This window comes from Leptodactylus fuscus, chromosome 9 (assembly GCF_031893055.1).
Source record: "Leptodactylus fuscus isolate aLepFus1 chromosome 9, aLepFus1.hap2, whole genome shotgun sequence".
Lineage (NCBI taxonomy): Eukaryota > Metazoa > Chordata > Amphibia > Anura > Leptodactylidae > Leptodactylus > Leptodactylus fuscus.
The window spans coordinates 17,370,479-17,392,682 of NC_134273.1; the positions used below are offsets into that span (position 1 = coordinate 17,370,479).

The following is a 22,204-nucleotide window of genomic DNA, read 5'->3' on the forward strand; positions in this document are numbered from 1 at the left end:
CTTCTATCTATCTATCTATCTATCTATCTATCTCCTATCTATCTATCTATCTATCTATCTATCTATCTATCTATCTATCTATCTCCTATCTATCTATCTATCTATCTATCTATCTCCTATCTATCTATCTATCTATCTATCTATCTATCTCCTATCTATCTATCTATCTATCTATCTATCTATCTATCTATCTAATACTATCTATCTATCATCTATCTATCTATCTATCTATCTATCTATCTATCTATCTAATACTATCTATCTATCTATCTATCTATCTATCTAATACTATCTATCTATCTATCTATCTATCTATCTAATACTATCTATCTATCTATCTATCTCCTATCTATCTATCTATCTATCTCCTATCTATCTATCTATCTATCTATCTATCTATCTATCTATCTAATTCTATCTATCTATATATCTATCTATCTCCTATCTATCTATCTATCTATCTATCTATCTATCTATCTATCTATCTATCTATCTATCTATCTATGTAACATGGCATACCTATCCACTTTGACATATATGACAGATCTGGATACTATAAGCGATTATACAAAACCTACTTGACCGGACCCCTCCCTGCATATTAGAGCCCATGTAGTGTATTCTCCGGCAGTCCTAGGGGGTGCAGTGATTGCCCCTCATTTAATAGCTCCCTATCAGATGCTGGTTGGAATTGGGAGTCCATGGGGGCCAATTACATGTAGTGATTTTCTGCCAGTTGGCCCTAAAAGCCTGAGACGTGCACTCTCCTTCCAGAACAGCTGAGCGAGCTGAGAGCCATTAGAAAGCCATTAGATGACGTGGACTATAAGATCTGGCTACCATCATCTCCGTGCATCTTGTTTCAGGAATATCCGAATTGTGACAACTCCGAGCATTTCCCAGCTGTAGTCTATGAGTTCTCCTCTTAGTCTCTTAATGTGTTTTGTATGTAGATTGTGAGCCCCATAGAGGGATCACAGTGCACATTTTTTGCCTATCAGTATGTCTTTGTAGAATGGGAGGAAATCCACGCAAACACGGGGAGAACATACAAACTCCCTGCAGATGTTGTTCCTGGTGGGATTGGAACCCAGGACTCCAGCGCTGCAGTGCTAACCACTGAGCCACCGTGTTGCCCCGTATTTTTAACTTAAAGGGATATTTCTGATCCTGACTTTTTGACATTGATGGCATATCTATATAATATGCTGTAACATGTCTGATAGACACAGGTCCCATCTCTAGGACTGGTCCCATCTAAAATGGGGCCCTGACCCCTGTCCTACCTGGTGGTATAATATAATTGAAATCAATGGATCCTTTCATTTTCTTAAGGCCACGTTCACATCTGCTTCAAGGGTCTCTGTTGGTGACTCTGTTGCAATAAGCACCAAAAATTGTCGGAGGAAAATACTTTTTTCTCCACCATGTTCAGTTTTCGAAACAGAAGACTCCATTGTAGTCAATGGGGGTCTACCGGGCTCCACTGTTGTAGTGGTCCAGCTCTCTCCCGCCTTCGGAACCGAACTAGCGTGAAGTTAGCATAACTTTTTTCCGATTCCTTTTCCACTCAACACCGTTCCAAAATCCAACTCTGACTCCACAGCCATGTGTTTTTTTTTAATGGCTAGCACACTGACCCATTCATTTCTATGGCCCTATGCACACTGATGGGATTTTCTTGAGTCTATGGTCGCAAAGTTAAAGGGATCCTATTATAAAAAGTCCATTTTTTCTCCCTAACATGTAGGAATAGCCTTAAGAAAGTCTATTCTTCGCCTACCTTTAGATGTCTTCTCTGCGCTGCCGTTCGGTATATAATCCGGTTTTCATCTATATGCAAATGAGTTCTCTCACAGCACTGGGGGCGGGCCCAATGCTGCGAGAGAACTCTCCAGCGCCGCCTCCATCTTCTTCTGGAATGGCCTCTCCTTGTGTCTTCTTCCGGCGGTGGCTTCAAACTTCTATGCCTCGGGCCTAGGGCAAAGCCGACTGCGCATTCCCGTCGGCCACAAGAAAATGGCCGCTTACAATACTGCGTAAGTGGCCATTTTCTAGTGGCCGGCGGGCATGCTCAGTCGGCTTTGCCCTAGGACCGAGGCCTAGAAGTTTGCAGCCACTGCCGGAAGAAGACACAGGGAGAGGCCGTTCCTGAAGAAGATGGAGGTGGCGCTGGAGAGTTCTCTCGCAGCATTGGGGACATCCCCAGTGCTGTTTGAGCGCTGGGGACCGCCCCCAGTGCTGCAAGAGAACTCATTTGCATACCGAGGAAAACCAGATTATATACCGAACGGCGGCGCGGAGAAGACATCTAAAGGTAGGAGAAGAATAGCCTTTTTTAAGGCTTTCCCTACGTCTTAGGGACAAAAACATGACTTTTAATGATAGTATCCCTTTAAAGGAAAGTCCATTTTTCAGTCTGGTTCACCCATTCAAATAGATGAGTCCTCGGAAAACATCAGGGTATTGTCCAATTTTTGCGGACCCGTATGTACCCAGTCCTGTTGCTGCTACTGTACCATTGCGGTTGTCAGGTGTCAGTGTATCTGCAGTATATTCCCGGCCCTGACAATGTAACAAATACTTTGCACGTATAGTCGCGGTGTTATTTGTTCCCCGGCTGTTTACTAAAGCGCGGTACACAAAGTAAAGAAGTCATTTCCGTATGTGTGAGCTTGTGGCTTGCGCGCTTAGCATGGATATTGATAGGACTGTAGGTAGACTGATTTACGTTGGCTTCTTTTGTCTGTACGTGTCTCATTTTTCATATGAGTGACACATGCGGTGAAGGGAGGACAAATAGTGGCGGAAAATCCTCATCAGACTGGAGTTGTCACCTGTGCGCCCATTTGTGAAGGGCTGTTCACAATTCAGACTCTTATAATGGGATAAGGAGACCCCGTGGATTCGGAGAATGGGTAAAATGCAGCCCTAGGCACGTTGGGACTATCTTATCGAAATAACTTATACAGACCTGCAAAGGAAAAAGGATTCCACTGCCGTGTATTAAAGGGTTGTCCAGAAAAAAGTTTTTTTTCTCTGAAGGCTGGAGAAGGAGAAAAAAACAAAAATACATACTCACCTGTCCCGGAGATCTGGTGTCTCAGGCCGCTGTCCAGTCCCACAGTGCTAAGGAGCTTGTTCCAGCATAAGTCCCCGCCGCATGTGACCACTGAGACCAATCAGTGACCTAAAGAAAGGACACCGTATATCACTTACATACGTCACCTGTGACATCTCGCTTCCCTAACCTATCACCCCAGCCCTGCAGATAGATAGGTTACTGTCACCAGGCCCAGCATATCAATCCAGCCCAGCAGATAGATAGGTTAGTGTCACCAGAACCAGCATATCACCCCAGCCCTGCAGATAGATAGGTTAGTGTCACCAGACCCAGCATATCACCCCAGCCCTACAGATAGATAGGTTAGTGTCACCAGAACCAGCATATCACCCCAGCCCTGCAGACAGATAGGTTATAGTCACCAGACCCAGCATATCACCCCAGCCCTGCAGATAGATAGGTTAGTGTCACCAGGCCCAGCATATCACCCCAGCCCTGCAGATAGATAGGTTACTGTCACCAGGCCCAGCATATCAATCCAGCCCAGCAGATAGATAGGTTACTGTCACCAGCCCCAGCATATCACCCCAGCCCTGCAGATAGATAGGTTAGTGTCACCAGACCCAGCATATCACCCCAGCCCTACAGATAGATAGGTTAGTGTCACCAGAACCAGCATATCACCCCAGCCCTGCAGACAGATAGGTTATAGTCACCAGACCCAGCATATCACCCCAGCCCTGCAGATAGATAGGTTAGTGTCACCAGGCCCAGCATATCACCCCAGCCCTGCAGATAGATAGGTTACTGTCACCAGGCCCAGCATATCAATCCAGCCCAGCAGATAGATAGGTTACTGTCACCAGCCCCAGCATATCACCCCAGCCCTGCAGATAGATAGGTTAGTGTCACCAGACCCAGCATATCACCCCAGCCCTGCAGATAGATAGGTTACTATCACCAGAACCAGCATATCACCCCAGCCCTGCAGATAGATAGGTTAGTGTCACCAGAACCAGTATATCACCCCAGCCCTGCAGATAGATAGGTTACTGTCACCAGACCCCAGTATATCACCCCAGCCCTGCAGATAGATAGGTTAGTGTCACCAGACCCAGCATATCACCCCAGTCCTGCAGATAGATAGGTTACTGTCACCAGAACCAGCAAATCACCCCAGCCCTGCAGATAGATAGGTTACTGTCACCAGAACCAGCAAATCACCCCAGCCCTGCAGATAGATAGGTTAGTGTCACCAGACCCAGCATATCACCCCAGCCCCCGCAAATCGCTAGATTGCTGGGAGTTGATATGCTGGGGTCTGGTGACAGACTCCCTTTGAGGCCTCATGTGACGTAAACGCTGCTGAAAAAACTGCGGCGTTTTACAGCGAATCCCATCCATACACTGCGGAAAAATACGTGCAGCGCGGACACTGTCAATTATACTTCCGGAAACGCTGACGGTTTCATTATAGGTGTAATGGAAGCAGAAAGTCCACAGAGTAAACCTCCGCGAACTTTCTGTGAAAATCACCGATGGAAATACTGTGATGCATTGTCGCCGCAGTTTTACCTTCAGCGCTTTTTTGCTGCACCCGTTATGTGGGGCCTTTACCTAAAAGGGTATTCTTATCACAGACATCTCTGATATATCCACAGATATAATTTAAGTCCAATTATTTCAGTCACTCCCATTATAAAACTAGCTTTTTTGGGTCCATTTCACCTGTTAGAGTCAATTTCAAAACTTCCCTCCAGACTTGATAGAGTTAATGGTAACATCACGTCGAGGTGTAAAGTTTGGATTTGACCAGAACAACCAGTCAGCTTAGAGTTTTTATCTGTTTAGTGCAAATTTGTTGCTGTGGTTTCAGCTAGTCTTGGACGTAATCCCTCGGATCCGCTTGGAATTATGGGTAGTGACAGCCATTGTCGGCCTCTGATTTGTCCTGCAGCAGCGGCGGCGTTGGGCAGGAAATAACCTCTTTATTAAAGGCATCTTGATTTTTTGCTGATTTGATGGTCACCTGTACTTTATATACCTGTCATCTTGTTATTATATCCTTTATGTTTTGTGGCTTTCATGCAGAGTCGTTGGAAAGCTGGATTATATACTCTGGCATCTTTAAAGGGATCCTATCATTGGATACTCTTTTTCTCTGACTAACACGTAGGAATAGCCTTAAGAAAGGCTAGTCTTCTCCTTCCTTTAGATGCCTTCTCCGCTCCGCCGTTCGGTAGAAATCCCGGTTTCTTCGGTATGCAAATGAGTTCTCTCGCAGCACTGGGGGCGGTCTTCAATGCTTTGAAAGACCTCTCCAGCGACACCTCCATCTTCTTGTGGAACGCCCTTTCCCTGTGTCTTCTTCCGTCCTGGGTTTCAATCTTCTAGGCCTCGGGCAGAGCTGGCTGTGCATGCTCGGGCCACAAGAAAATGGCTGCTTACACAGTAAACTGGTGTAATTGGCCATTTTCTTGTGGCCGCTTACACAGTAAACTGGTGTAAGTTGCCATTTTCTTGTGGCCGCTTACACAGTAAACTGGTGTAAGTGGCCATTTTCTTGCGGCCGGGGCATGCACAGACAGCTCTGCCCCAGGCCTAGAAGATTGAAACTCAGGACGGAAGAAGACACAGGGAAAAGGCGTTCCAAACAAAGATAGAGGTGTCACTGGAGATTTCTCTCTCAGCATTGGGGACGCCCCCAGTGCTGTTTGAGTGCTCTGCGCCGCCCCCAGTGCTGCGAGAGAACTCATTTGCATACCGAAGAAAACCTGGATTTCTACCAAACGGCGGCACGGAGAAGACATCTGAAGGAAGGAGAAGAATAGCCTTTCTTAAGGCTATACCTACGTGTTAGGGGGAAAAAAAGGGAGATAAATATCGGAGTTGGGGTGGTTAGGCCTACCAACTCCACAACTCTGATTTCCAGTCTGGTTCAAACTCAGGGTCACGTGATTGGAACCGGAACCTGAGTTGTATCACGTCCCCCATCCTCTTCCATGTTCACTAATATTAACTGTACGATGGGGCGGGCGGACTATATCACTGTAATCCTTTTAATAGTGGTGTGAACTGAGGCTAATGAGCTCTTAAAGGGGTTGTCCAGTTTGAGAAAAAGAGTCTATCTTTTTAGAGACCGCGACACTCTCGCCCTTTGGCTGTCTTTGGTATTGCAGGGACTGAGCTAGAGATGGCCTATGGAGAAAAGTGTGATTGTTTTCTAATTCTGGATATCTCTTCAAAATGGACCCTCATAAAATAGTCATGACATATCCTTTGGCGGTTTTATATTTTCGGCAAATGCTCTACAAGGGTTAATTGCGAGGAAATGCAGCCGAAGTATTTAGCGATTGCGCATGAATTATGTAATAAGATAATAGTAATGTGGTAAGAGCGCTCGGGATTTTATTGAGCAAATACAAAAGTAACACGTTCATTGGCAGGGACGCCTCGGCGTGCAGAATCTCGCACCGATAGCGGGGGTGTACGATATTATTAGGCTTCGCATCATTATACAAAGACAGTGGACACTTCAATAGAATTAACCAACCTTTGAGAGCCGATGTGTCAGGTCTCTCCGGGGAGATCGGCGTCAAGAACTAAGCAAATTAGAAAATCATCATATCGCAAATTCTTTTATTCTTACCCTATCATTTCTTAGTCTTGATGGGCAGTAATACGTGGCGTTTTTTTATATATTCATCTTACTATGACAGGTTAAACACAAGCGATTACTTGGTTCGGTCTTGCAGTAATATCTGGCATCTATAGTCGTAAGCTTCTCATTAAAGGGACCGCGTCGCTAGGTTTAGGATCGACAGAAAAATATGCACCAAGGAGTTGTTGGAATGGATGAAACTTTCTCAGTGTGAATGTTAGACTTCATGCACACATAGGGGATTTACAGTCTCCAAATACTAATTTGCGATCGACACATAAACATGTCTGCATTGCATTAGTAAAGGCGTCCGCCATCACAGATCCTGGATTATTCCCTACACTGATCTGTGCCGTAAATGCAGTCAAATATTGGACATGCTTCATAAATTGCAGACCCTTTATATGGGCAGACACACAATATTGTGGACGTGTGTATGGGCCCGTAGAATTGTATGGGTGGATAAAATTACTGTTGCGTGCGTGGGGCCTAATCCTATCCTACCAATATTATGTTTGTTACTCAATCATGCAAAAATGGCTGAACGGATTTGGATGAAATTTGGCACATAGATAGTTTGTAACCTGGATTAAAACATAGGCTACTTTTTAGTCCAGTAAATGACCTGACTTCACGACTGTTATGAATTTATGTTCACATATAAATGTAGAAGTTGGTATATTTGGATCTTTGTTACTCAATCACGCAAAAACAGCTGAACGGATTTGGATGAAATTTGGCACATAGATAGTTTGTAACCTGGATTAACACATAGGCTACTTTTTATCCCAGTAAATTACATGACTTCACGACTGTTATGAATTTATGTTCACATACTGTATTAAACTGCTCTTGCCAGCAGGAGAATCAGCTAATTGCAGTTTGCTGATAAAGCACAGTCTGTTATCTCTCTGTGTAAACACATAGATAATACTGAGTCCATTCTGTACAAGCATCTGATTATTATCTGATTTGCATAAGTGTTCTGTGTCCTGTTCAGCCAGAGGAAGGAGGGGAGAAGACAAATACATGAATTGAGAAGCAGACACTCTAGGAAGTTCTGATACACTGAGATGGGAAAAACACTTTAAGTCAAATTTGCAGCTTCCCAATTTTAAACATGCCGGGAAAAAATAAATCTAATTTGTTGCAAAATTCTCAAAAAAACGAGAGCTGTGAAGTTAGTCAGAAGTCACAGAGTTCTCCTCAAGCGGAGCTCAGGACAACAAATGGAGAAGAGGATTCTCGCTCAGAGGTCGTGCAGGAATGGCAAAGGACAGCCGTGTCGATAAGACCAAATTTAATGAAGTAAAAACAGTACAGCACAACGCGTTTCGGGTGTGAAACAACCTTTCTCAAGTGAACAAATTACTTGCAGTTCCTGAAAGTGTTTGCAGCCTATACTATAACATGAGATAAGCAATCCAGAGCAAAATGGACAGTCTGAAAGCAAATCACGTGGAAAATCCGAAGATTTCTTTTTCTCTGGGAAATTTTCCTTAGGAATCCTTGTGATTTAAGGTTGGACTGGAGCTTAGGAGGATTGAGCAAGCTCGGCATCAAGCAGCTCTTAGAGCAGCTGAAATGCCAGAGCAGGCGTATCATCGACGCCAACAACACGCTCATTACATGGCATACCAGCGAGCTGCTGAGAAGCCAGAACAATCACAGGCATGGTGTGAGGAACAAGCTCAGCAGCAGGCCAGCTTGAAAGCTGCTGAAAGGCCGGAGCAGGCAGATTATCGACGCCAACAACACATCATTATATGGCGTACCAGCGAGCTGCTGAGAAGCCAGAACAATCACAGGCATGGTGCCAGGAACAAGTTCAGCAGCAGGACAGCTTGAGAGCTGCCGAAACACCGGAGCAGGCGTATCATCGATGCCAACAACACGCTCATTATATGGCATACCAGCGAGCTGCTGAGAAGCCAGAACAATCACAGGCATGGTGTGAGGAACAAGTTCAGCAGCAGGACAGCTTGAGAGCTGTCGAAACGCCAGAGCAGGTGAACTATCGTCAGCAGCAATTTGCTGAATATAGGCGGATCATTGATGTCAACAACACGCAGACGAAGTCGTGGGCAGAGGCTAGTGATGATATATGTAAGAGATTACAGTATTATGGAGGAAGTTTATTGGGGAAAGCTCTTCAATTGAGGGGAGGCTCTAGGACCCATTAGACGCCTTGAGCCTAGATACACAATGAGATATGGTTTGGTGTAGAGGTATACAGGTTCTGTATGGTATCCTGCGGCACATTTGCCCATAGATACTGTATTGTGTGATTTTAGGTTGCTGAAGCTGGTGTTGCTTATTTGGCAAAGAAGTGTTAGAATCTGTCGGAGACTTTCCTGGGAAAAATGTCTTTGACTGTGTCTACCAGTCGTCGATCTCTTACCAAGAGGTACACTACCCAAAAGTAGCCTGAGTTTAGCCACAGGAAGGGGAAGCACTTCTACGCCCTCCAGTGGCGAAACCCAGCATCTAATCACACCACACCTGTAGTCATTTACATATCTGCCTCAGACAGAATTTCGCAGCGTCTCATCACATCTCATTTCTACAAGATATTTGCTTTTTTTTCTCTCCTTTTTTTATGTTGAACATGTTTTGCTGCTTTGATGTGTCGTGTTCTGTGAACGGAGACTTTGAGCCGAATTTAGATGTGCAAATCGTATAATGAGCGCCGCCCGTTTCCTCTGCCGCGCCATCACTTAGATAGACACAGAAATGCATTATTGATTAACGCTGAGAGCGAGTGCACTCCACGCGCTTCACAAGTACGCCGAGCCCCAATGCTGGCTTTATAATGGCTTCAACCTTTGCTGCTTGTGTGAGCGCAACACCAATGTCTGGATGATAGAAATCTGACTTAACGTCCACTCAAAAAGGATGCAAAACGATGACCCTCGGCTGAACAGAGAAGCGGAAACGGAATGAATGTGACATGGCCATTAAAAATGACGCAATATATTTTTTGAGAGACCCAAAATTGACAGCAACGGATCCATTTTCTACATTGATCTATGTGAATGATTGGCCAACGGATGTAAAAACGTCGCACCCCTCGTAGCTAGACCCCTGTGTCCATGGCGTGCAGCGACATTACGTGTGTACACGTCTGAAATAATAGACCAGAGATTTAGTTACATTCTTATGGGAATTTGTAAAATGACTACCTGCAGTTCACACCTGGGTGCCCTACTGATAAACAAGGGCAACGCAAAACCTGTGTGGGATCGGAGGTCGGTAACCTGTAAGGGTCCATTCACACGGAGGAATTTGGCGCAGAATCCGCGTCAGAATCCGCGTTGAAAAGAAAAACTCACATTGACTTCAACGAGTTCTGTTTTCCATGCGGAACCCATTGAAATCAATGGGAGTCTTTTTTCCCATTGACTTCAATGGGTTCTGTGCAGAAAACAGAAACCATTGAAGTTAATGGGAGGCTTATTTTTCAGCGCTGATTCTGACCCGGATTCTGCGCCAGAATCGGCGCCAAATTCCTCCGTGTGAATGGAACCATAAAGGTTCATGCACATGACTGAATGTGCATCTGAGTTGGGGGCTGAGCTTATAACATAATAGATTTACATGAGATCTGTGTAGTCCATGATACGATTACGTTTATGGGGCTTCTAGATCTGTTCCAAATGGGTGATTATAGAGCAGGTCCTATTCTGATCCGGAACCCCATAGAAGTGAGTGCACTCCGAGTGTTATCCGATTGCGTTTTGCAACAAATTTGACCCCCAACTCGGTTGTATACAAGAGCCCTAAGATTTTCTACCCCTTAGGGATTATTCACATGACCAGTGGCGTAACTACCGGGACATTGGGGGCCCGGCAACAGCTGCTACCACTGCGTTTTTTTTTTTTTTTTTTTTAATAGGCCGTCACTGGCTGGAGTTACTCCAGCCAGTAATGGGCCCTATTTACTTACCGATCCTGGCAAGTATAATGATTGGCGGACCGGGATAGGTAAGAAACATAAAAAACACTGTTACTTACCTCTCCACGATCCGGGCAGGCTTCAGGCCTTGTTGTCTGACGTCTCTGACATCACATGACCCCGGCCTGCGTGCCGGGTCATGTGACGTCTGACGTCATAGAAGATGGACTACAGCGGAGGACTGCCGCGGAGCCGGGAGATAGGTGAGTAACAGTGTTTTTTTATTTTTTTATCCCCCCCTGGGTCTCCGATTATTATACTCTGGGGTCTGAAAAGAGACGTGAATTGCTGACTTTTTGTTATGTTGAAGTGCCGCCATTCCCTATATACTATCTATATAAGGATCTATAGTACTCTCTTGATCGGTGCGTGACGCGGACACTATAAAGGCCTTCTGTTTCCCTCCGGGATCCTATAATAAGCAGCAATGTGTGGAGACTGGAGAGAAGAGCAGTCTGCGAGACATCTTCACAAATAACAATACCCAGAGACAAAGGAGCGCTCAGTGCGAGGGATCATAGTAATTAGCGTTCGCTTCTCGAGAACGCTGCGGTCACATGACCTCATCCCCAGGCTCGAGCTGCGGCTCATGTCACACTGTGTCAGTAATCTGTGATAACCGGTATTGTTGCTGACAAGACGCCTGAGGAGCCCCGCAGTTTTATAAAAAGACTCGTCTGCTGCGAAAGTGAGATGTGAACGCTTGGAAATCTGAATTTACTCCAAAGCCAGACATGGATGGACGGAGAATACGCTGCGACACAAAGAGGGTCTTTTATTCATTTTAAGGGGTTGTATAAGATTAGACAAGGGTTTCTATTCACCTCTTGTGGCCATGGGCTGTGTGTCCTCACAGACTTACCGTCCTTAAAGGGAACCCGTCACTTGGAAAATGTTGTCCAATCATGTTATAGAGCAGGAGGAGCTGAGCGGATTGATATATCATTTTGTGGAAAAAGATTCATTTCTTCATAGAAATCTCCGCCTTTTCTAGGTTAAGAAGTCTAGGGGAGGAGCTATCAGGGATTGACAGTTATCATTCAGAGCAATCAGTGATAGCTCCGCCTCCTGAACTCTTCACCATAGACAGAGCAGAGATTACAATGGATAAATGACAGGTTATATTAAATTTTTTCTCACAAAGTTATATATCAGTCTGCTCGGCTCCTCCTGCTTTATAACATACTGCCGGCGTTGTCCATGTGACAGGTTCTCCTTAAAAGGTTATGAGCAGCTGTCACTAGGGGGAGCCAGCTGCATATGTATATTGCTTTTTTCCCCCCCTATTACTCTATATATGAGATGGTTCATTAGTGGATGCACAATGGTTGTATGTGGTGCTGTTTACACGGGTGTTACCTTCTATTGTAACCCTGTTTGCCTGTGATGTAAATGAGGTGACGGCTTCAAAAAAAAAAAAAAAACCTTACAGAATTGTCAGTCTATTATTAGACTTAGTGGCCAGACTGACAATTGTGGGATAGGGTACTATTTTGTTAAAAAATATTGTTATGTGGAATTTTTTAAAAGTTGTCAAAAATTCTTAAAATTCATAAAATGCCTATAAGGGGTTATTTTCATTTTGACATTTCCTCTGCAAATGGCTCTGAATGTCCGGATGGGAATACCCCTTTAATTTAACCCTTTATAGCTCTCTGTAAGACATTTGTTTACCGCGCAGCACCACGGCAGGATTTATGCTGATTAATTCCGAGCAGCGATGGTTGACTGATCTGCCCTACATAGACCGGCCACAAGGGCGTTTTAATAAATACATAACCTTGGACGAATTACAAGGGAAGAACCCTCAGAATCAGAGTTTACAGGCCCTTAGAGGGATAACGTGTACATGATCCATGTTTTTTCCATTCTATATTTTTCGCTGCTTATATAGCACCTTCACATTCCCGTCTCTATTGGGTCTCATAATGTAAATTCACAGTCACAGTGTGTTCATCACATGACCATGGACTGTATATCACGTGACCACTATGGGTCATTATACTGTGTGGAGGGGCCACTATGGGACATTACACTGTGTGGAGGGGCCAATAGGGGACATTACACTGTGTGGAGGGGCTAATAGGGGACATTATACTGTGTGGAAGGGCCACTAGGGGACTTTATACTGTGTGGAAGGGTCACTATGGGACATAATACTGTGTGCAGGGACCACTATGGGACATTATACTGTGTGGAGGGGCCACTATGGGACATTATACTGTGTGGAGGGGTCACTATGGAACATTATACTGTGTGGAGGGGTCACTATGGGACATTATACTGTGTGCAGGGGCCACTATGGGACATTATACTGTGTGTAGGGACCACTATGGGACATTATACTGTGTGGAGGGGTCACTATGGGACATTATACTGTGTGGAGGGGTCACTATGGGTCATTATATTGTGTGGAGGGGCCACTAGGGGACATTATACTGTGTGGAGGGGCCACTATGGGACATTATACTGTGTGGGGGGCCACTATGGGACATAATACTGTGTGCAGGGGGCACTATGGGACATTATACTGTGTGTAGGAACCACTATGGGACATTATACTGTGTGCAGGGGGCACTATGGGACATTATACTGTGTGTAGGGACCACTATGGGACATTATACTGTGTGGAGGGGTCACTATGGGACATTATACTGTGTGGAGGGGTCACTATGGGTCATTATATTGTGTGGAGGGGCCACTAGGGGACATTATACTGTGTGGAGGGGCCACTAGGGGACATTATACTGTGTGGAGGGGCCACTTTGGGACATTATACTGTGTGGAGGGGCCACTAAGGGACATTATAATGTGTGGAGGGGCCACTAAGGGACATTATACTGTGTGGAGGGGCCACTAAGGGACATTATACTGTGTGGAGGGGCCACTAGGGGACATTATACTGTGCGGAGGGGCCACTAGGGGATATTATATTGTGTGAAGGGGCCACTTTGGGACATTATACTGTGTGGAGGGGCCACTAGGGGACATTATATTGTGTGAAGGGGCCACTATGGGACATTATACTGTGTGGAGGGGTCACTGTGGGACATAATATTGTGTGGAGGGGCCACTAGGGGACATTATACTATGTGGAGGGGCCACTAGGGGTCATCAAAAGCAAGTTCTAAAAATATGTTTAATATAAAATAGTGATTTAAACAACAGAATATTTTTTGGAACACTTTCCCTTTAAAGGCTCCTCTACTAATGTCTTAGATTTGGTTGTAGATTTGGTTGCGCTCCTTCCGAGGTCCCGTGGAGTCTATGCCCTTATGGACAGAATTGTTCTGTTGGTGTGACTGGTATTTGGTCCTGACTAAACCTTTGTCTTGGGATATTACTATATCTTCAGCCATTATGGGTTCACATCCATTCCCCATAGATTTCGTTTTGTTCTCCTCTTGGCTGTTAACCCCTTATGTCCTGCTTGTGTATTGATGGCTGTGCTGCACTGCAGTCCTGCTGCATCCAATGGGATAGAGGGCAGTGAACTAGTGACTACTGTATTTATGGCCGAGACGGGTCAATTAAGGAGGAAGTTTTATGGCCGCCGCGAAGTATCTGCTTGTATCAGAAAAGCATCCGTGTCGCTTTAAGCTATCATTGATTTATTTGATGGGAACGGAAGAGTAAGTGTAATTTTTTCCGGAAGGTTTCTGAGCCGATACAAAGAACCAAGCTATTATGTTTTCTCCAGTTCATTACTGTGTTCGTTCTGGCTTTACATGGTGTGCTTTGTGCACGTTGCAATCTCTTGGAGGAATGTAATGGTACGTGCAGGACTTCTTCACGCACTAGGTAGGTTGGTACAGTATGTTTACTCAGTGTAGAGCTGGAGCGGCCATTTTGTTGGCAGGGCCGACACGGGATGACCAATTTGTAAAGGGTTAATGATATCAGGGGCATGGGGCGCGTTACGACTGAGGCCTCGGTGGTGGATTTGTTTTCTAGTAAAGCTAATATGTTCACATTTGAGTCAGAGTCTCCGGTGCAGATGGGACGCAAAAGTGCCGTAAGCTCGACGTTTTAAAAAAACAGAAGGACATCTGATGGCCTTCGGGCTCCATTCATGTCCATCATAGAATGGATCCGTTTTTCCATTTTCCAGTCCTCTGACACAACAGAAGAACAGATAACCAAACACAGCATCAGTGGATGGGAACAAAATGGCTGCCTTCACTACGTGTAGGTAATAGGTGCAAGGTTTATGGGCAAACTTACCGGAGCACTCTGACATGGACGCCCCTCCTGCTAAAGCACTGCCCATTATTATTGCGTGCCATGACCTTTTTTTCGTGTGTCGGACCGTAAAATGTGCTGGTCATGGGATGTACCCACATCATGTATAACATGGCCAAACCTCCCATAGCCGGGCCTGGGAGATTTGGCCAGTCTTCTGGGACTCCTGGAGGTCACTCCTTTTTGTAGGGTCCTCTCAGATGTTTCGGGAGAGATGGCAAGTACGATGGTATATAAAATCCAGCTCCTAACCATGTGGTCACCTTGGCACGGCCGGTTCTCTGGAGTTCACTGAATTCCACCATGGTGCTGTAATAGGAGGTCATCGCTTCAATAATTCAGTTCTGGAAGTTTCTTCCCTTAGGGTAAGATCAGATGGGGGTTTTTTGGACTGGAATCTGAGGCTGCCCCACACCATTAGGGTAAATTCACACGTAGTTTTTTGGTCCGAAAGCTGAAGCGGAGGCAGTCTCAGGTTCTGGTCCAAAAACCGGGTAGCCGCGACTGAAAGCCAGTGCACTGCACCGGCATCCAGCCGCACACTCCTCTCCGGATTAGGCCCAATGAATGGGCCTAGTCGGGAGGAAGGAGTGTCTTAAAGCTGAATCGCGAAGGCGAAACGGCCTGAAGAATGAGCGTGTCGCTTCTTTTTTCTGGGAGCCGGAAGAAACGGCTCCTGGAAAAACCTCCTGAGTCGTCTTTTTGGTCAGGATTTTGAGGCGGATACGGCCTTACCAAAAATCTCCCTGGAAAGCGGAAAGGTTTAGTTATTGCAGCAATTCAGCCGCCATTGACTCAAGAGCGGGGTCGCTGAGTGCTGAGGTTAACAGTACATCAAGGTCTCTATCCCTCTGCCGACTCCAAATCTCTTCCTGGATTGTCACCAGCCCCCCAAAAATGTGTCCCACTGGGAGCTTCATGGCATGCTCTTCTATGGCCGAGCAGCTGCAAGCCAGTCTTAGGTCTGTTCACAGATTTTTTTGCAGGCGGATTTTGAGATGGAATCCACCTCATACATATACTGCGAGGCGACCAAATACTATTCTGATGGACCAATCTGGGTTTGGTGAAAACAGAAGAACATCACCTACGGAGGGCAATTGTACACTTCCAATTTTACGGAAACCGTTTGAGGAAAACTCTTTTCCCCCGCATGGTCCCTAAAGGCAAGGTAATGGCTTCTTAAACAGATTGGGTTCCTGTTTTTTGGGACCATGGTGTATAATGCTATGGACAAGAATCCTGTCTAACCTCCATAGTACTGCACGTCTTCTTGTATTTATGGACTATTGAGTCCGAGCTCCTTTTTATTGACTTCTCCATTAAATCTACTTTTCTTTGCCATTTTTGGCTATTTTCTATTATACTAAATGATGACTGAATGAATCCCAGGAGGTCAGCAGCAAATATGTGCCCAAAAATACTGCTGGCACCTAATACGTTCATGCCTCCTTAATGCGCCCTGCCGACACTAAGATTAGACCGGCTGGCTCCTGCATTGTGTATAATTTAGTCTTGCCGGTTTTAGTCGAATTCTTCTTCAGTTTCAGTCCTGCCCTGAATCATTTCCTGTATTTCATGTGCCAGTCACATGTCTGTATCCGATGACTCCTTTCCCTTACATAGAAGGCCTAATAGCAAAAATAAAATCTTCCCTCCGCCCCATCATAGAGGACTAGGGGATTATTTACCTGTCCTTAGGCTTTGAGCAGCAGATCTCACAGCTTCTATCAGACCCAACAACTAAGGGAGCCAATTCCGCTAAGACCTATCAGGCAATAATAAAATACTATAATACAATACAATACAATAATAAAAACTATGGATACTGCTCCTCCATTACTCTTCTGGGACATCAGAATGCCTATATGTGACATCATAACATTACTTCCTTCATATGCTGTGATGACACAGGGTACATAGTCATGTTTTTGTGTATGCATTATCCCAATTCTATGATGTATATTATCTCTGTACTGTGACATCACTGTGTGTATTATCCTGTACTGTGACATCACTGTGTGTATTATCCCTGTACTGTGACATCACTGTGTGTACTATCTCTGTACTGTGACATCACTGTGTGTATTATCCTGTACTGTGACATCACTGTGTGTATTATCCTGTACTGTGACATCACTGTGTGTATTATCCCTGTACTGTGACATCACTGTGTGTATTATCCCTGTACTGTGACATCACTGTGTATTATCTCTGTACTGTGACATCACTGTGCGTATTATCCCTGTACTGTGACATCACTGTGTGTATTATCCCTGTACTGTGACATCACTGTGTGTATTATCCCTGTACTGTGACATCACTGTGTGTATTATCTCTGTACTGTGACATCACTGTGTATTATCTCTGTACTGTGACATCACTGTGTGTATTATCCCTGTACTGCGACATCACTGTGCGTATTATCCCTGTACTGTGACATCACTGTGTGTATTATCCCTGTACTGTGACATCACTGTGTGTATTATCTCTGTACTGTGACATCACTGTGTGTATTATCTCTGTACTGTGACATCACTGTGTGTATTATCTCTGTACTGTGACATCACTGTGTGTATTATCCTGTACTGTGACATCACTGTGTGTATTATCTCTATACTGTGACATCACTGTGTGTATTATCCCTGTACTGTGACATCATTGTATATATTATCCCTGTACTGTGACATCACTGTGTGTATTATCTCTGTACTGTGACATCACTGTGTATTATCCCTGTACTGTGACATCACTGTGTGTATTATCCTGTACTGTGACATCACTGTGTGTATTATCTCTGTACTGTGACATCACTGTGTGTATTATCCCTGTACTGTGACATCACTGTGTGTATTATCCCTGTACTGTGACATCACTGTGTGTATTATCCTGTACTGTGACATCACTGTGTGTATTATCCTGTACTGTGACATCACTGTGTGTATTATCCTGTACTGTGACATCACTGTGTGTATTATCCCTGTACTGTGACATCACTGTGTGTATTATCTCTGCACTGTGACATCACTGTGTGTATTATCTCTGTACTGTGACATCACTGTGTGTATTATCTCTGTACTGTGACATCACTGTGTGTATTATCCCTGTACTGTGACATCACTGTGTGTATTATCCCTGTACTGTGACATCACTGTGTGTATTATGTATGGATTCATCTGGTGTCTTTTTTTTATCTGTAACCCCTGAATGCAGAATTCGGACTTGTAACACTTTTTCATCCATCGATTTTCGACGGACTTTGTGAGACTCTGCCACAGATGTGTACGTGGCCTTATATAGATATGTTTTTATAGCAGATGTTAGGTGTGATGAAATCCAACTATGCCTGGCAGCTGTTTATTCTGCCACCAGGGCGGGGCTATACTAAAAATAGGTGTGACCTTTATATAACTAATACAAGCTTTTAAGACTCAAAGGTGCAATGTACCACCATAGGGCAAGTAGTATTAGCACTCATTGTTAGGTTTATGCATTAACCATGACTCTTTTTTACTTTCTTTAAGGTTTGGTAACTTTCCGCCAGTCGCGTGATGTCCTAGCAGAGAGTGTAACCTTCCAGGAATGATATGACGACCGGTTCTTGTGAGCTGGGTACGGATGTCCAGTGTGTTCTCCTGACCCCACATTGCCGTATCACTGGCCATCATGCCATCCTTGCCTAATGAGTCTGGTATGACATTTGTGTTTTCACATTCATTCCATTGTCACGCCTGATGTAAATGGATGGAAGTGTTTTGTCATTTTCTGTCAATTGTGACTTTATTTGTTCTTCTCGTTTGGAAGATGCGACATCCAGCTTGTCCTTAGGTACGGCTTTGCCTTATCAGTCCAATGGCTCTCACAGGAGAAAGATCCGAAAAAAGCGGAAAACTGGCATCATCACCGCCAACGTTGCCGGAACCAAGTATGAGATTGGTAGGTGTTGGTACAATGAGTTATGCGGTGGCATCTTAAACCAAGTCGTGTATCACAATAGACATTTATTACCCAAATGTGTGATCGCTCGGGATCGCCTGGACCCCCTTCGATCACTAAAATGGGGTTCCTGAGCCCTCTTCTACTCCAGTTGGCACCAACACCATGCTGTTCATTCAATGGGAAAAATGTGTTATCCAAACTACTCCAGTTTTGGGTGATAATGTGGCACACTGTTTTTTCACATCCCCGGACCCCTGGAGCGGGGCGGCCCAGGGCTTGTTTACTGCGCCGCTTTGTAATTCATGGCCACCATATGCCTCTATAGGGGCTGGCTATGGGTTTCCTGGCATAGTCAGCCCTGTTTTACAGAGGCTGGGAAATGCACAATAATTCAGAATATTTTACTACATCATTTGCAAATATTAAAAGATGTGGCAGGAAAGTTCCCAATGTTTATGTCAGTCGTGCCCCCTATTCACTGGATAGAGGTGTAAAGAGCACCCATACATACATCATGATATTCACCCAAGTCTAACAAGGTCCATATGATTCCCTTCAATCTGTACAATGATGATGGACAGCAGTTCGAGTCTGCATCATCTATCATGACTGCATAGGACATGTGGGCTACACAGTGCGGCGGTTCTAACCTGCTGGGGGTTGTAGTTCTACAGCATACGGTATAACATAACAATGGTGAGGCTCAGCCGTGTAGGATTTATTCCTCTCATTGTGTGTGTGGTTTATTCCAGTCCGTGTAGTCATTGAAGAGATGCATTTTGTGAAGAGCCGGGATGATGATGAGACTGCTAACCTTATCTGGAGTGACTGTGCCGTACAACATGAGAAGATTGCTGAGCTCAGGAACTATCAGGTAATATAGGATGTATATAATGTATAAATTACCGTATGTATGCGCTCAGCGGCCATATTATTTGGTTCACTTGGGTTGGAAGCCTTAGGAATGTTCCCATATACAGTATATGGTTCTGTTCACAAGGCAGAAATGGAAGAGGAGTATTAGGTCCCCTTCAGATGGAGGATACGCTGTCTGATTTTGAACGTGTAGACGTTCCGAATCAGCAGCGTTTAAGAGCAGGTCCCATTGCTTTCTATGGGAGCCGGCATACTTGCGCTCCCCATAGAAATGAATGGGCTGCTTTTTCCCATTCATTTCTATGGGGAGCGCGCGTATGCCGGCTCCCATAGAAAGCAATGGGACCTCCTACTAAACGCTAGTGATTCGGAACGTCTACACGTTCAAAATCAGACAGCGTATCCTCCGTCTGAAGGGGCCCTTAGGCAGGAGTCCATGTCCACCCCTCCAGCTTTCACTTCCTGTTTAATAGAACTGGCTTGTAACAAAAACTCTGGGACTGAATGAGGGCGGGTTCACATCTGCGCCTGGTTTCCACTTTAGCCAATCTGGCGGGTTTCCGTCTTCTGCCCCAAGAAACTGGACAGGGGACGGAAACCCGCCACTCAGTTTTCAAACCTATACAGTTGAATGGGTTTGCAAAGTGACCGCCCATGAGCGCCTTCTGCCTGTTTGCGGCAAAACTGTTTTTGCATGTCCAACTTTGTGTCCGGCTAAAAAAAAAACGGTTTTGCTGCAGACAGGCAGAAGACGCACACGGGCCGTCACTTTGCAAACCCATTCAAGTGAATGGGTTTGAAAACTGACCGCCGGGTTTCCGTCCCCTGTCCAGTTTCTCGGGGCACAGGACAGAAACCCACAAAGCAGAGACCAGGGCGCAGATGTGAACCCACCCTTGAGCTGCAGACTTTACGGTGATATCTGTTTATTTATTCCGCATCCTGCTTTCATCTCTGTCTCCGATAGAAAACAGTGTGCGGCAGATTGAGGGTGGAATTTGGTCTTGATTTTGAGGAGGAATCTGTCTCAAAATCATTGTGAAATTCTACTGTGTGAACATACCCTATGGCACCTGATAGAGCCTGTACAGCAGCATGCTGAGCCTGTACACAATCCGTACATATGGTTCTGTTGTGTACACAGGCCATATAGTGATTTGGTTCTACAGAAGATGTCTATGGTTCCACTATCATATACCACCAGTGTCTTGTCTATTTATGTATTATGCTTACTTATATAGCGCCAACATATTCCGCAGCGCTTTACAGACATCGTCCGTCACTGTCCCATATAGGACTCACAATCTACATTCCCTATCAGTATCTATATGGGAGTACCCGAAGGAAACCCACGTGAACACGGGGAGAACATACAAACTCCTTGCAGATTCTCAAGACTTTCTATTTATTCTTTCAGAGAATCAACCATTTCCCTGGGATGGGAGAGATCTGTCGGAAGGACTGTCTTTCCAGAAACATGACCAAGTAAGTCATACTGTTTAATCTTCAAGGCATTCATAATGACGGGGTCGATGGAAACACATTGTACTACCATAGATTTTGAAGACTAGCTACAGTGTACTTTACATTTTATAACTTACTCTAGGCTCCATCTGCGTTCAGGTTCTGTTTGTTGGGTCCTCAAGTGGAACCTAATTTACTTAAGAGAGTGGTTACCTGCGGAGACTATAATGGGGTCTGCTGGGTTTCTGCACGAAAAAGGTGGAAAACTGGGGAGAGAAAAGTCCTGCTTGCAGCAGCCCCCCATTAATTTGACCCTTATGACATCTCCTGATTGAAATGTGATCCATACAAAACCAGTATAGAGATATGCCAGGTCCAGAGTTACATTTTGGCTGTCCTCATATCTCATGTCTAGCCACATTTTCGTCTATGCCTTTCCCATTAAGACCCTGGCAGCTGGTAACGCATGGGACTTTGAGTTTTTGCACCTGCGTATATGACATATTTCCAAACACTGTTTCTCATCTTTCTTATATTCATGTACACGCACACAATTTTTATAAGGGTCCCCCGACTCCCACATAGTATTGTAATGTGTACATGTTGCATGGCAAACTACTCTCTGCTCAGAACTGTTTTGTGTTTTCCAGAATGATCAAGTGTCAACCTCATGAATACAGCTTTATTCCCCGCACCTGGATATTCCCAGCAGAATACACTCAGTACCAAAATTATGTGAAAGAACTGAAGAAGAAAAGGAAGCAGAAAACCTTTATTATCAAGCCGGCCAACGGAGCCATGGGTCACGGGTAATCCAACATTCATTCATCGTAGTTTGAAAGGGGGTCTCTGGTCTATACGGATTAGGAGGTACTGAAGAGGTGAATGTAATGACCATCTTACTGAATTGATGTGGCAAGGTCCGTGCTTCACCTCTTCTCTACTCAGTGGTGACTTCCAGGATTACGGCCAATGGTGGATTGTCTGGGGTCTGGCAGGGCCG

The 22,204-nt window shown here is 44.9% G+C and overlaps 1 protein-coding gene across 1 annotated transcript in view; it reads left to right on the top strand.

Moving 5' to 3' along the window:
* The window catches only part of TTLL7 (tubulin tyrosine ligase like 7), a 131,878-nt gene that overhangs the window by 9,499 nt on the left and 100,175 nt on the right, over positions 1 to 22,204 (top strand). Inside the window, exons 2-6 of the mRNA XM_075287036.1 lie at positions 18,447 to 18,613; positions 18,727 to 18,858; positions 19,614 to 19,735; positions 21,155 to 21,222; positions 21,852 to 22,010. Coding sequence (XP_075143137.1) covers positions 18,589 to 18,613; positions 18,727 to 18,858; positions 19,614 to 19,735; positions 21,155 to 21,222; positions 21,852 to 22,010 — 506 coding nt within the window. The 5' untranslated portion in view covers positions 18,447 to 18,588. The remainder of the gene's footprint in view (positions 1 to 18,446; positions 18,614 to 18,726; positions 18,859 to 19,613; positions 19,736 to 21,154; positions 21,223 to 21,851; positions 22,011 to 22,204) is intronic.